We start from the raw sequence: 15,460 nt of genomic DNA on the forward strand, positions 1-15,460 counted from the left end.
CACTAGAACTTTTCATTTCCGTTAGAATGAGCCCTCTTGCGACATTCTAAGACCACTTGGTCGATACGATGACCCCTGGAAAAAAAAAAAAAAAAAAAAACAAACAAATAAACACGCACCCGTGATTTGTCTTCTGGCAAAAAATGCAAAATTCCACATTTTTGTAGATAGGAGCTTGAAACTTCTACAGTAGGGTTCTCTGATACGCTGAATCTGATGGTGTCATTTTCGTTAAGATCCTACGACGTTTAGGGGGTGTTTCCCCCTATTTTCCTAAATAAGGCAAATTTTCTCAGGCTCGTAACTTTTGATGGCTAAGACTAAACTTGATGAAACTTATATATTTAAAATCAGCATTAAAATGCGATTCTTTTGATGTAGCTATTGATATCAAAATTCAATTTTTTAGAGTTTTGGTTCCTATTGAGCCGGATCGCTCCTTACTACAGTTCGTTACCACGAACTGTTTGATAACAAAGATTACTAAGATGCATACTCTCTTTACTTTGAATAAACATTATCAATATACATTTCGAATAAACTTAAATAGTACTCTTTGTGAGCTTATAGGTATCGCAACAATGTATAAAACTTACACAACAAGAGCATAAACAATTTAACAACAAATCACTATCACATTGCACCAACTCTGCGTTCTTCAAGTAAGACGGATTCCAGTCTGAAAAATAAAAGAAAGTAACTAAGTATAGGTTAAGTATAAGTATAGGTTATAAGCATATAGTATATAAGTAATTGAGAATAGGTTATTAGACGTTACAAGTTTTACATAATTACATAATAGTTTTACATAATTATTTCACATAAATTGAATAAAATGATCAAGATTGTGAAATTGTGCATTACATTAGGCTTAACCTGAGATCTTATTTTTGAGTTTTGAAGCACAATTTTATTAAGCCCTAGCGAAAACTGTATATAACAAGATAATATAGTAAACAAAAACAATAAAACTGTAAGTTGTGTCCGGTTGTTTTTTAATCGAAACCAGATTTGAAAAGAAGACATTTTTTTGAGAATCTTGAGTTCTAAGGAAAGGTCTTGAAAAAACAAGAAAGTAGCTTAATGTATTGTAGCTTTGTAGCTTAATTTATCAACTATTTAAAAGTGGTTTTGAATTAATTTGTGTTTGTTAACTAGTATAAGCAAGGAGAAAAAGTTAATTATTCAAATGGACAAAAAATTCAATCAAAAGGATTTATTTCTTCTGAAAGGGATTCACTTAATACTTATACATTAAAGTACTGGAATTAGAAGACATAACACCATTGGAAGGACCAGATAAAGCCTGAAAAATAGACTGAAAAATTCCAGTCTGAAAATAGCATTAATTACTATGCATAGCAAATTGCACGTTACAAGGTCATCATTTTACATAAATTGAATAAAATGATCAAATCTTGATCATTTTTTTAGATGTTTAATCAGCTAGGATTCACCACTGTCGAAAGAAGGCACCACCCTTGGCAGCAATAAAAAAACGTCAAGTGTCAATGTTTAATTAGAGAAAACTTTTCTCTAATATATTTTCTCAAATATGCCAATAATTGACCAAATTGACAATTTTATTCAAAAACAAGAGTGAAAAAAAGAAACAGGGTAAGAGGGCACCAGAAGAATTTTGAGGAAGGGGGAGGGGCAGGCCCCATCCGGCTCCCTGGATCCACGAGTAATTTCTCCCTCTTTCACATGTGGCCTCCCCCCTCAAACAAGTGCGTCCACACTTGCTAAAAGTAGCCATATAAATTTTCTAGGTATTTGCTTAAGGAAGAAAAAATCTTGTCACATAGATTTTTAGACGCATTACTTATAAAGTATTCTGAAAGGTTTTCACCGTTAATTTTGACTTGACCACATGCAGTGCTTGTACAAAAGTTCTACTGCATAATGACTTGAAATATGTAGCCTTCAGATCCTTCAGATAAAATTTCGTAATAAAAACTGCTGGTTTTACTCTTCTTCAGCAAATATATTGCAGCGGTTCTACATAAATGTAGAAATCTATAGAGCTGAAAATTCAAAATAAAATTTTGAATTTTGAAAGGAGTCTTGAGAGAACAACACATGCAACAAGAATGCTATGCTGTATCACGCTCAATTTTTTCATCTTAATGCTATAGTAGACCATAATTTTTTTTTGCTTTAATTTTCAGCTTTTTTTTATACCACTATAATGATTTTTATGTTTCATTAAAATAATTGTTACATGTTTTTCCATTTATTTTAATATATTAAATGTCTTTCCGGAACCAAAAGGATTTCTTCAATTAAGTGAATGGGTCACTCGGTAACATTTGGGTCATAGGTTGCTGATCCTAGGAACAGTGAAATTTCATCGTGTTTAGCTAAATTGAATTTTCTCCCTTTCTTATAAGTAATTCATCACTTTATCTTTTTTATAACACGTAATTAAATTATTTTAGTAGCTTTTTATTGAAGATGAAGTTGTAACATGAAAATCGATTCAAAATATCCGTAATCTAACCTCTTTTACTGGTTATGTCCAGTCGATTTTTGTCTTAATGCTAATCTTGTTTTCCATTAAATACTTGTTTATCTTGTTTTCCCTGATTGGACAATTTAATCATTAAACATATATTAATAGATTTATATTTTAGGTGGCAAATATGAGTTTTTTCCTGATTGAACAATTTAATCATTAATCATAACTTAATAGATTTATGTTTTAGGTGGCAAATATGAGCATTGAGACATATTTGGTGTTTATAAACAAAAATTAACTTTGTTTTAATACTTTATTTATTTGTGCTATGAATCAGTGAATAACGACTAAATACCTAAAAAAAAAACAGTTTATTATTTGTCTTTTCAAAGTTTTTTCGCTTTCATGACCTAACTACAGTGGTGTTAAGGTGAATTAAATAGTTTTGACACTGTCCAATGTCAAATCCTTTACAAAGGGTGCCCCAAGTATGCACCTCCAAAACTGACACCTAACACAATCAAGGAGAATTTCAAGACAGTGGGAGAGGAGGAACCCAAAGACCCCTCCCCATTTTGGGAAGACTCCCAAAAGGTCCTATTGAATAATGGAAATTGCTCCCAGACAAAAAAAAGATGGCTTTGGAAAAAAGGAGTTAAACAACAACACGCAAAGCAGTCCATTCAATTCGCATATATGAGTAATAGTTTTAAAGAGATAAGGCCAAAACGGCATTAGTGAAACGAGCAGCGTCATGCGAGTTTATAAAAGTGATGTTTATCCACCTAACTTGCCGTAGTATATACATAATTTACCTTTTTTATTTATGCATTTAAGGTTGCATTTTTGAAAATGCACCCTTTCTCGATTTTTGAACTAGTTGGAAAGCGGTACTATCGAAATTATGCGGTTTTCGTCATTTTCAGGCAGAAAGCACTCTTATTGTCAACAAATAGTAGTTTTTAGAATAGGGAGTTTTCCATAAAAGAAATAAGAAGTTAAGAATATATAAAAGCATTTTCATAGTCTTAGCTCTTTTATAAGATGATAAAGCGTTCCGTATTCCAAAAACTGAAAAATTCTAGAAATAGAATGCAATGGGAGGGCAATAAAATTTAAAAATTCAATTTTTAGGATATTTTCATTGTAAATGCCTTTATTTTAGCATTTTCGTTTTTTTTTCAAGTTCAGGTTTTTTATAAGTTCAAGTTCTAATTCCATAAAATAACAATAACAAAAACAATATCCCAAAGGGCTCAATGGCCCATTATTTGGGAAAAACAACAAATTTTAAGACAAAAATTTGCCTACCCTCCGCCTCCCTACTTTGATAAAAAAAACGTCACCTCCCAAATTTTCATAAGTTGACCTCACTGGTAAGACTTAATTCCGGTTGCCTTCTTGGATACGCTCCAGGAATGAAAGGTTTAAATCCCCTCTAGAAACTTTTTTTGCCTTCCATACTCCGATCTTACAGAACCACTATAAGATTTATTGCAGAGTAAACGGATGGTATTATTTTGAAGGATTCGAATTGGATTTATTCCTGACGGAAACATCCCTAACCATACCGCAGAACAACATAAAATGTACGAATGTATTATAGTGAAATCCAACAACCTTAAAATGCGAAGCGGGACAAAATATGTGAGTTTTTGAAGTAATCGGATGTTCGGTAATAAAATCGCGGACATGTTCTCAATATGTTTCCTAAACGACCAAGTTTCATCAGGTCAGGTGTGAATACCTGACCTGATGAAATGAACACCACATCAGGTGTTCATTTGAAAGACTTTCATAAAGTTTGAAAATTAAGTGCAAAAACGTACTGTTTTATTTATTTATTTATTTTTGCTTTCTAAATAATAGCCTTATGCAAAATATATGTGGACATTATGGGAGAGACCATCAATCAGACTGTCACCAACATAATTAAATATCTTAAGAGTATAATTGCATATTCAGTAATTTAGAAAATATAAGCACAAAGGTTGAATGTTTTAATGGCACTCAGTAAATCATGAATATCATAATTACACTGAACATAATGTAACATTGGCCCTATGTTATACGTAAAACACTCAAAAGCATGGAAGACCAAATCCGTAAAAAAAAATTTCGATGGTACCCAAAAAGAAGATTTTTTGCTATTTATTATTTTAATCGAGTGGATAAAATGCTCTGGGTTTTGTCGAATTTGTGTGTTTGAGTAACGTAACGAGAGTGGTCTTTAGTACATTGAATATAGAATGCGCAGATCAGCCAAATATATATAAGGGGGACTACTTCTTCCTCATCCCTGACCCTTCCTCACTCAAATTCGGCAGCCGTTGTGTTTGAGCAGTCATTTCTAAAGGAAGTGTGAAAAAAACTCAAACTTTGAGAAAAAGAAACAAGAGGTTGCTGATAGTCTTTGAACCTCTTTGACCCATCAGCAATAAAGCACGACCCTATTCTAATCTATCTCAGTATTTGCCAGGACTAGATAATTTGCCAGAACTCGCATACGGAATTTGTTTCATTTGTCTCACTTTCTCGTTGGCGACCCTAGTCTACATATGGAGATGCTTTTGGGGAATTGTCCGGGGGAAATTTCAGCGAATATGGAATTCTTTGGCTGTTTTTTTTTTTTTTTTTTTTTTTTGTGGAGGATTTTCCACGATGGAAATTTTCCATGGGGATATATATTCTATCTGAGCTTCAAGTGAATTTCAAAGAAGAAGATAATAAGTATCTCTTTGACAATAAGAAGAAAATAAGCGGATTGAAGATAATTCAGGAAAAGCTATTTTCTTTAAAAGATTTACTATTAAATCACCCTTTCAATTTGTTTCTTATATATTAAAATTCTAATTTAACTTTCGAATATTTTCGAATAGTCATTTCTAAAGGAAGTGTGAAAAAAACTCAAACTTTGAGAAAAAGAAACAAGAGGTTGCTGATAGTCTTTGAACCTCTTTGACCCATCAGCAATAAAGCACGACCCTATTCTAATCTATCTCAGTATTTGCCAGGACTAGATAATTTGCCAGAACTCGCATACGGAATTTGTTTCATTTGTCTCACTTTCTCGTTGGCTGAGCTTCAAGTGAATTTCAAAGAAGAAGATAATAAGTATCTCTTTGACAATAAGAAGAAAATAAGCGGATTGAAGATAAAGCTATTTTCTTTAAAAGATTTACTATTAAATCACCCTTTCAATTTGTTTCTTATATATTAAAATTCTAATTTAACTTTCGAATATTTTAACTTTCAAATTTTGAATATGCAACATTATTTCCAAGAGTAACTTTTGAAATGTCCCTTTTGTTTTGTAAATTAAAATTCAATTCCAAAAGGCACTCGAAAGGCAGACCTTAAGTAGAAGACATGTAGAATTAGACAAAAAAAAAAAACAACAAAACAACAAGCAAACCGTATTTCTATTTTAGAATTTTAGAAATTTTCGTGATTTTTTTTCTTTAGAACTGATAGTAATTTTCTGCGCTTTTTTTCAATATGCATATAAAGAAAATTTTAAAATTGGATATTATTCACAAAGTAACTCTTATAATAAATCCATTATTGAACAAGCAATTTTTGGAAAAACATAAAATATAGTCTAAATTTTTAATTCGTAAAACTTTTGTACGAAAAAGGTCAATATTAATTTCATCCAACGAAAAAATTCATGGAAATTTCATGTTCTCACAAAGTAAAATTCAAGTTTATCCTATTTTAAAAAAAGGGAATATTAGAAATTTATTGAAAAAAATTAGGATTTTTTTTTGTAGAAAAACAAACAATCGTACCTTTTTAAGACCATTGCTTTCCCCAAAACTTCTAATAGAATTTAGAAGATCTCCTCTTGTGTCAATTGGTGACTGGATCTTTGAAGAATTTGATTTCTTCAAGAGAGGCAGGCTTTGGGTGGATATTGAGATGTGGGGTGCGGGACCTGGAGGAGCAGGTACAGAAGCAAGATGAGCACATGCTTCTGTCTGCTTACCAGCTACTGGCCTTAACTTGATTCCATTTAGTTCATTCCAAAAACTTGTCTGGAAGTCTGCAGAAGTAGAATGTTTCAGAGTTCCAACTTTTTGAGATGCTTCTTTAGCATTCGGAGCTGTCGCATCAAGCTCGTCAGCTGATTTTGGCCTCTCCATGATAGAAACTTTTCTTCGAACTACTACATCTATTTTACGAGAAGCATCAGTTTCGTCACGAAGCTTTGAGAGATGATGTCTGTCTTCAGAAGATATTAAGTCTCTTTCTGCTGACGGCCTTCTTGCTAAAGCAATAAGGTCATGACGACTTTTTTCAACAAATGATTTTTCTTCTGCTTCGGAATGGGTTCGAAGCGGAAAACCACGAACTTCCGGTACACGAAATGGCATTTTTGGTTGCACAACCTTATTGCCAACCTGGACTGGATTGAACATGGGTCGACGAACCTGCGATAACGATTTCAATTCAAAAGGCCTTGGCGTGTCAATAGATGTTCTACGGACTAGATTCGGCTTTCTATTAGTAACAGATTCAAAGGCTGATCTTGAACTTTCAAAGCTCAATTTTCTACTTTCAACTTGACTCTTTTCGTCTTTATTTTCAAGATTTTCTTTCACGGGCTTCAATTTCACAGACTCGACCTTTGGTAACTCCTTGACCTCGATCGTTTCTTCAACTTTTTTGGCATTAATCTTCGACTCAAGATCATCTAAATTGAAAGCATTGACGGGGTTTGTGCTTATGGATACATGAACTGATGGCCGGGATCGCCACGGCTCCATAACTACTTTCGGGGGACCTTGATATCGATATCGGAATATTTCGTCGTCAGGTTGATCTGACCCACTCCGAGTGCTAGTTTGACTCTCTGGACGAGAATTTGTGTCTATACCCCTAAAAATAAATAATATATTTATACACAATTCTCTCACTTTCAGCAGTTTAAACATACATTGGCTAAGTTGTAGCTAAGACTAGAAATTTGGAATTGTCTTCATACCATCGTATATCAGTTAGCATGACATTAATTTACGTAATGAGATTTTTTTACGCCGTTTTCTTTTATATTTTCTTGAAAATTCCAATAAGTTACTAGATTTTATTGCTGAGGTTTTTTCGTTTTTAATTTGCAGTGAGTTTCTTTTTCTTAAGGAAAATTGCTTCTATAGCAATAAATAAAAATCACAAATATCGTTCCTTAGAAGCCTTGTGGTATTTTCTGCTACCACAAGGTAGTTTCTACGACACAAGGTGGTAATTTCTACTATTATTTCCACATACTCCTGTTCGTGGTAGTTTCTGTTCATTTTAACTGTTACTTGATTATATATTATAATTTCTTTTCCCTTTGTCTCATTTATTTATTGATAGTTGCTCATTGTCTTTATAAGCTAGAATTATTATTTGATTGTATCTCTGATTGTCATTGGTTTTATATAGCTCTTTACTATTCTTTAAAAAAAGGGAAAAGTTTGCTTTTAATTAATCAACTGACGGGACTATGTGTTCCAGATACAGAAATAACGTGTCAATCTAAAGATAGCTCATGATTAACATCCTGCCACACTCAGCAATGTCTCATGTGTTAAAGAAATAGAGCAATTTTGAAAACAAAATCACCTAAATTTTGTATGACAGCTATTATTACGACAGCTATTATGACAGCAATTTGACGACAGCTATTATTATATTTGGAAACAGCGTAGAATATAGGATTGAAACTTTCATTTTTTTTACTTACCTGATTTCATCACTATGCTCTTTGCAAAAAAAAAAAAAAACACTAAAAAAAATAAATACATGAAATAAATAAATCATTGGAATCTCTCCGAGAGTATGGTACACAGATTTTACGACCTGTAGACACAGTTTTAAGAGGTTTTTTCCCCCAATATATTGAATTTTTGATAATTTGTTTAAGTCACTCTTTTCTGCGCTTTGACAACCCTGGGTAGGAAATTATCATAAATGCAGATGTGATAAAGATTTAAAAGGAAACAGTTCAAGGCTTACACTAGAGAATGATAATCATCAGATTCCGTTTGACATATTCCATCAAGCATCACCGGTTGATTTGAGCTAAAGGTAAGTGGCGCTGGAATCATATCAACTTTGTCTTCTTGCGTAGAAGGTGAACGTTCTTTTTCCTCTATTATCTCGGAAAAAGCTTTAATGTGGTCTTCATTTAGTGTTAAAATGACTGGCTCGTTTTCTTCGTGTCGAAGATTATCTAAAATGTGATTACCGTTTACAACTGTTTTGTGAGCTACATGAAGTCTTGGCAGATCAGCAGCACCATTTTTCGTAATATCTTGCTCTACCTGTTGAAATATTGAAGTTGTTAAGGATGAAGTTGAAGTTGTGCTATTTACAGCCTCAACTTTGTTTTCGTCCTGTAGTTTAGGAGGTGTTTCAACTTTCTTATCCATACTTTCGGATTTCTCAACAACAGCTGAAAATTCTCCTGCTTTGTAATTATTTTTTTCAGGGTTAGCTAATTCAGGTGTCTCACAGGGTTCGGATTGCTTTACACAGTTTTTACTTCCTTGATTTAATCGCTTTTGCTGATAAGCAAGAATACGCTGCTGGAATTGTATATATTCCTCTTGTAGACGAATGGCTTCAGGATCTGAAATATAACAAACAACATTAAATCAGAAGATATGTTAATAAATATAGAACCTGAAATTTTTTCGTAAGTCTTCCAAGAGAGACAAATTGCCATTTAAACAATTTCTTCAGTACTGGGCGCTCTTTCTAAGTTAATTTTCCGGAAGATATTATACGTAAAACGGTTTAGAGAAACTCACAAGAATTTCACGTCAGTTCATGTTCAAGTTAGCACTTAACGTATTTTACTGCTACAGGCACTAATAACATTTCATCGCAGCACTAAACCACCAGAGGTCAAAATAGCTACCCTTGCTTCCCCACCAGCACGATATGTTCAATGATACATTATTTACCCCCTCACACAAAGTTTCGATTTCCTTTAAACCACCATCATCCCAAATATGTAGAACATGACTGAAATAAAATTCGCAGCCCAACAATCTTAGCCTTTCTTTCATTACAGTCATAAAAATCAGGCCAAATTTTTTCAGCCTTTTTTTTATACCCAGTCATTCAAAAGCACACAAAACTATCCTAAGAAATTTACCCTGGGAAATGCATATTTGTGAGCAAATTTTTCCGACCAAATATGATCCAAATTTGACCAAATTTGTGTTGTCCGACTCATATCAAAGTAACAAAAATGAACATAAACAAATCTTTGGAGCATTTTTTAAAGTTAATGTAATTCTCCCCCTCGAAAAAAAACCAAGGTACAGCCCTGTACCGAGCCATAACCCACGCATATAACCCATTCTTTTTTCCTATTGTTCTCGTTTTCTATACAGAGAATAACTCATTCTATTTTTCTATTGTTATTAGTTTTATCATGCTGCACTAGGAAATTGAGCTTTGCTTGTGAATGGAATTATAAACATAAAAACGATTTTCAGTGTAACCCCTCTCCGGAAATGTATGCCCCCATGCCTTAATTTACACAAGAAAAATCTTTTTATAGAATTCATTTTATTTTAACAAAGATACAAAGGAGAAGGTAATTTTCAAACTCAAACTAAATGACTGAGGGAGTCATTTTTCCTTCCAATTGGCATCCATGGCAATTTTTGATTAATCTAAGGTTTCTGCCGCAATAATTCCAAGAAATATTCAAATTTTCTGGATATTCTGTGTCAAACCATGTCCAATGGATAGGTTAATATTTCTAACATTATTTTTCAAATACTTCCAATTTGGAAATACGGTCGCTATTTCTATGTGGGAATATGTCACAATATAATGTTACACGATCTATGATGACTTATCCTGTATCTTTAGTTAGTGCTATTGCGCTGCCTATGAATTTTGTTTAGGTTTTATGTGGCCCACTGATATCAATTCTTTTTATTAATATAAACATGCGAACCCAAAAACAAATCAATTTGATATAAAAAATCACAAGCAATGTTAAAATAAATCACGTATATTAAACGTTTTAGTACAACAAATTAAATCTTACTGAGTCAAAATTACGAGTAAATAAATACCCGGGGCAATTAGAATAGAGCTTAATTCAATTATGAGATTGAGCATCCTGAGCTGGGCGTGGGGGAAGTGGAGGGGGGATATGTACTGCAGCATTAGTGGTAAATCTGGCTGAAAAAAGCCGACTTAACGCGATATTCACCTTTGTTCATCCCAAAGCTTGTTTGGGCTATACTATTGTCGTCTGCAGCAGCTTATTGCTGACAATTTTAGAAAAAGCCAAGCACCAGCACTTATATCTATGATTGTTTAATGTGTGTTTATTGTTTATAATGTATTATGTAATATTTTTAAATTCACCAAGTAGTGTGTTTGTTAAATAGTTACTTTTCTCCATTACCGCTTGAGTAGCACTTACTGCAATAGCACCTCCTCTTGCCCCCCCAATAAATATTGTAGCTACGCCCCTGCTTAGCTACAAAAAATAAATTAAGCTCAATTTAATCAAAAGACATAATTCAAACTGTCTAATGATGTAAATTTCATTAAATATGAATATCTCTATCTCCGCTACAAAACAGCGACTTTTAAATGATTTTTCTAAGATTTCTAGAATAGTAGGTATCAACTTATCGTTTTTTGTCGTTTTTCGGATATCTTACCCAAGCCCTACAAGTTATAGTAACACCGACCAATCAATTCTAAATAGTTTCGTCATGCTAAAACTTTTAAGTACCACGTCCAGGGTTGCCACCACGTTCAGTTTCTAAAGTGTAACAAGGTACTTTTGTATTATACGCCCATCAAGTTTCCGCTATGTAAATCTCGACATCAAACCGGATTCTTTGTTACCTTTTTCAGCTTAGCGTGCGACAAGACAAAGACAAGTGACAGAATCGTTGGGAAATACATAATTTGGGCTATCTCTTTGCTCATTAGGGGGCGGGGTAAAGCATCTGGACAGTTTGAAGGTAGAAAACAATTCTTACTTCATAATATGCAGAATAATTGTACCTAAGATATTTTTAATGCTGATCTGCATTCAAAATATCTAATACTTCACTCCCACCCTCCTAATGTTCAAACATATAGACCAAATTATATATTTCCCATCTATTATCTTACTTGTCTTTGTCTTGTCTCACGCTAAGCTGAAAGAAGTTGAGGAAGAAACTGGTCAGTTGTCGAGTTTTACACAGCTTAAACATAAGTGGCGTATATTACACAAGTACCGTGCTACAATTGCCCAAATTTGCGAACTAGACAGCAATTTTCCGTGCTATAGTAAAAAATTGACTGTAGTAGTGCTAAAACAGCAGGAAAGTGCTATGCAACCCTGAGGACGTGCTACAGTGCAACACAATAAAATAGTGCTTAATAGCACTTCCGTGCAACAGGTGGCATCACTGACCACATCGCCTTTAAAAATTGATTAAATAAAAAAAAAAACAAGTTTTTTTAACTGAAAGTAAGGAGCGACATTAAAACTTAAAACGAACAGAAATTACTTCGTATATGAAAGGGGCTGCTTCCTCATCAACGCCCCGCTCTTTACGCTAAAGTTTGACTCTTTCTCTCAACTCTTCTTTTTAAAACAGTAAAAAACTTTAGCGTAAAGAGCGGGGCGTTGATGAGGAAGCAGCCTCTTTCATATACGAAGTAGTTTCTGGTCGTTTTAAGTTTTAATGTCGCTCCTTACTTTCAGTTAAAAAAACTTGTTTTTTTTATTTAATTTCTGAACGTTTTTGAATCAATGCATGTTTTTGATTTTGGCTCTCCGCAGAGGAATAATTAAAACAAAATTTGCATTTTTTTTTTTGGCTAAATGGCTTTCTCATAATTTTGATCAAATGATTTTGAGAAAACAAGAGCGGGGGAGGAAGCCTAGTTGCCCTCCGATTTTTTGGTTAATTAAAAAGGCAACTAGAATTTTTAATTTTTTACGAATATTTGTATTAGTAAAAGATTTACGTAACTTATAAATTAGCTTACGTAAAGAACTTTTGTATTCTCATTTTTTTATTACATATATGAGGGGGCTCGCCCCCTTGTCAGATCCTCGCTCTTTACACTAAAGCTTAAATTTTGTCCCAATTCATTAAGAATGACCCCAGAATCACAAAAGCTGTAGAATAAATAGTTGAAATTACTAAAAATACTTTAGCGTAAAGAGCGAGGTATTAGGAGGAGGTGAGCCCCTCAAATGGGTAATAATTTCTGTTCGTTTTAAGTTTTAATGCTGCTCCTTACTTCCAGCTGAAAGAACTTTTTCATATTTATTTTTTCATTGTTTTTTTTTTAAATATTTCTAGTAAATCCTGCGCTCCCTTCATGGAGATTTTCTTCCCCAATGACAAATTATCGATGGAAAGTTCCCCCAGCATATCCCCCTCTTCTCAACCCCTCCCCCAACCAAAAAAATCCTCCTGAAAACGCCTGTACACTTCCAAATAACCATTGCTATATGTAAGCACTGGTCAAAGTTTGTAACTTGTTACCCCTCCCACGGGGACTGTGGGGGAGTAAGTCGTCCCCAAAGACATAGTTATAAGGTTCTTCGACTAAGCTGAATAAAATGGCTATCTCAGAATTTTGATCCATTGACTTTGGGAAAATAATTAGCGTGGGAGGGGGCCTAGGTGCCCTCCAATTTTTTTGGTCACTTAAAAAGGGCACTAGAACTTTTCATTTCCGTTAGAATGAGCCCTCTTGCAACATTCTAGGACAACTGGGTCGATACGATCACCCCTGTGAAAAAAAAACAAAACAAGAAAACAAAAAAACAAATAAACACGCATCCGTGATCTGCCTTCTGGCAAAAAATACAAAATTCCACATTTTTGTAGATAGGAGCTTGAAACTTCTACAGTAGGGTTCTCTGATACGCTGAATCTGATGGTGTGATTTCCGTCAAGATTCTATGACTTCTAGGGGGCGTTTCCCCCTATTTTCTAAAATAACGCGAATATTCTCAGGCTCGTAACTTTTGATGGGTAAGACTAAACTTGATGAAACTTATATATTCAAAATCAGCATTAAAATGCGATTCTTTTGATGTAGGTATTGGTATCAAAATTCCATTTTTTAGAGTTTTGGTTACTATTGAGCCGGGTCGCTCCTTACTACAGTTCGTTACCACGAACTGTTTGAAACGTTTAGACCTCAGTTTCGCTGTCCTTGCTACAAAGTTCTAACATAAAAAGGCTGATATAACTAGAAACAGTATTTAAAAGAATTGCGTAGAAAAAAAAATATTTCAAATACTAATGACTTCATTCAAACGCACGACCTCACATATAAAATTAGACAAATTTCCTTGAAATAAAAAAAAAAAAAAACCTATGAGGTAATAAAGCGATAAGAATTGCAACACAGATATATATCTAAAGACCACCCGCAGTACAACATGAGATCTTTTAATAGCTAACCCAAAGGCATTACTTTAGCGCCCAATATGAAAAAATTGGTGATTGGAACTCTGTGTGTTTGAGTATCGAGTGTTACAGGTTTTTATTTTGTTTTAGTAGATTCCTATATTCAAGCATTTGTCACACAGGCTAGTCTCAAATAACTTTCTCTCATATGAGAAAGGCATTACAAATTTCTAGATCTTTCAGATCTGTCTCTCATTTTTCATGTAATTGTCCTATTTTGTTTTTCGAATTTCAACTCCGCCCTCCAAAGAAATTAGACATACGTACCCAAAAGGTCTTGATTATCAGTCGATTCACCTATGATAATTAATATACAAATATTTTTATGTATACACATAGCGGTTCCAAGACGGAGGGTTTGTGTCTGTTATTTTTTTTTCAAAAGCGATTGCGCTAGTTCACTTTTTTAGGGAATGATGTCAATTTTTCCCCATGGGTCACCAATCTTAGGATCTACCCTATATAGGCGAAATAAAATTTCGCCTATAAAAACTATCATTGAGAATTTGTGTAGTGTTCATACTACAGACCCCCTCATCCATAGTCTCTTTAGGATTGATAACGTAGGATTGGCTTGTGTATTAGGCAATATGAAATTTTGTTTAGAGCTTGAAGTTTTCAAACAGTTCATGGTAACAAACTGTAGTAAGGAGCGACCCGGCTCAATAGTAACCAAAACTCTAAATAATCAAATTTTGATACCAATAGCTAAATCAACCCAACAACCCATCAAAAGTTACGAGCCTGAGAAAACTTGCCTTATTTTAGAAAATAGGAGGAAGCATCCCCTAAAAGTCATACAATCTTAAAGAAAATCACACCATCAAATTCAGCGTATCAGAGAACCCTATTGTAGGAGTTTCAAGCTCCTATCTACAAAAATGTGGAATTCTGTATTTTTTGCCAGAAGGCAGATCACGGATTTTTTGGTTTGGGGGAGGGGTTGAGAAGAGGGGGATATGTTGGGGGAACTTTAAATCGAAGAATTTGTCATGGGGGGATAGAATTTCCATGACAGGAGCGCAGGATATTCTAGCATTATTTAAAAAAAACAATGAAAAAATAAATATGAAAAAGTTTTTTTTCAGCTGGAAGTAAGGTAAGGTAAAGGATACGGCATTAGACTTTACAGTCCGTACCGGCGGTGCTGATCTCCGTTTCTTGGCCCTTCAGCCAGGAAGTGCAATGGGGGGTTGGGGGCCAGCCATCCTGTGCTTTCGCACACCCTTCCTGTTTACCTTCCCCAGATTTCTCCAGGTACCCATTTAGAGCTGGGTCGACTCTGGCTAAGCTTACAGAGTCACGCCACTGACCCCCGTCCCAAACTGAAGAATTGGGTGCACTGGGATTCGAACCCGTGTCCTCTCAGACAAGGGATCCTGAATCCAGCGCACCAACCCACTCGGCCAGGACGGCTGGAAGTAAGGAGCAGCATTAAAACTTAAAACGAACAGAAATTATTACACATATGAGAGGCTCATCTCCTCCTAATTTCTTGCTCTTTACGCTAAAGTATTTTTAGTAATTTCAACTGTTTTTTCTA

General features: G+C 34.2%; 1 protein-coding gene across 5 annotated transcripts in view; it reads right to left on the reverse strand.

Annotated features, from left to right (window-relative positions):
- Nucleotides 1-484: 484 nt before the first annotated feature.
- The window catches only part of LOC136043853 (serine-rich adhesin for platelets-like), a 267,313-nt gene continuing 252,337 nt past the window's right edge, over nt 485-15,460 (reverse strand). For all 5 annotated transcript variants that reach the window (XM_065728839.1, XM_065728804.1, XM_065728812.1 and 2 more), the window contains 3 exons: nt 8,462-9,077; nt 6,253-7,342; nt 485-679 (listed from right to left, as the gene is read on the reverse strand). In XM_065728839.1, the coding sequence (XP_065584911.1) occupies nt 659-679; nt 6,253-7,342; nt 8,462-9,077 (1,727 nt within the window). In that variant the 3' untranslated portion in view covers nt 485-658. The remainder of the gene's footprint in view (nt 680-6,252; nt 7,343-8,461; nt 9,078-15,460) is intronic.

The sequence above is a fragment of the Artemia franciscana genome, chromosome 1, assembly GCF_032884065.1.
Source record: "Artemia franciscana chromosome 1, ASM3288406v1, whole genome shotgun sequence".
In the NCBI taxonomy this organism is placed as follows: domain Eukaryota; kingdom Metazoa; phylum Arthropoda; class Branchiopoda; order Anostraca; family Artemiidae; genus Artemia; species Artemia franciscana.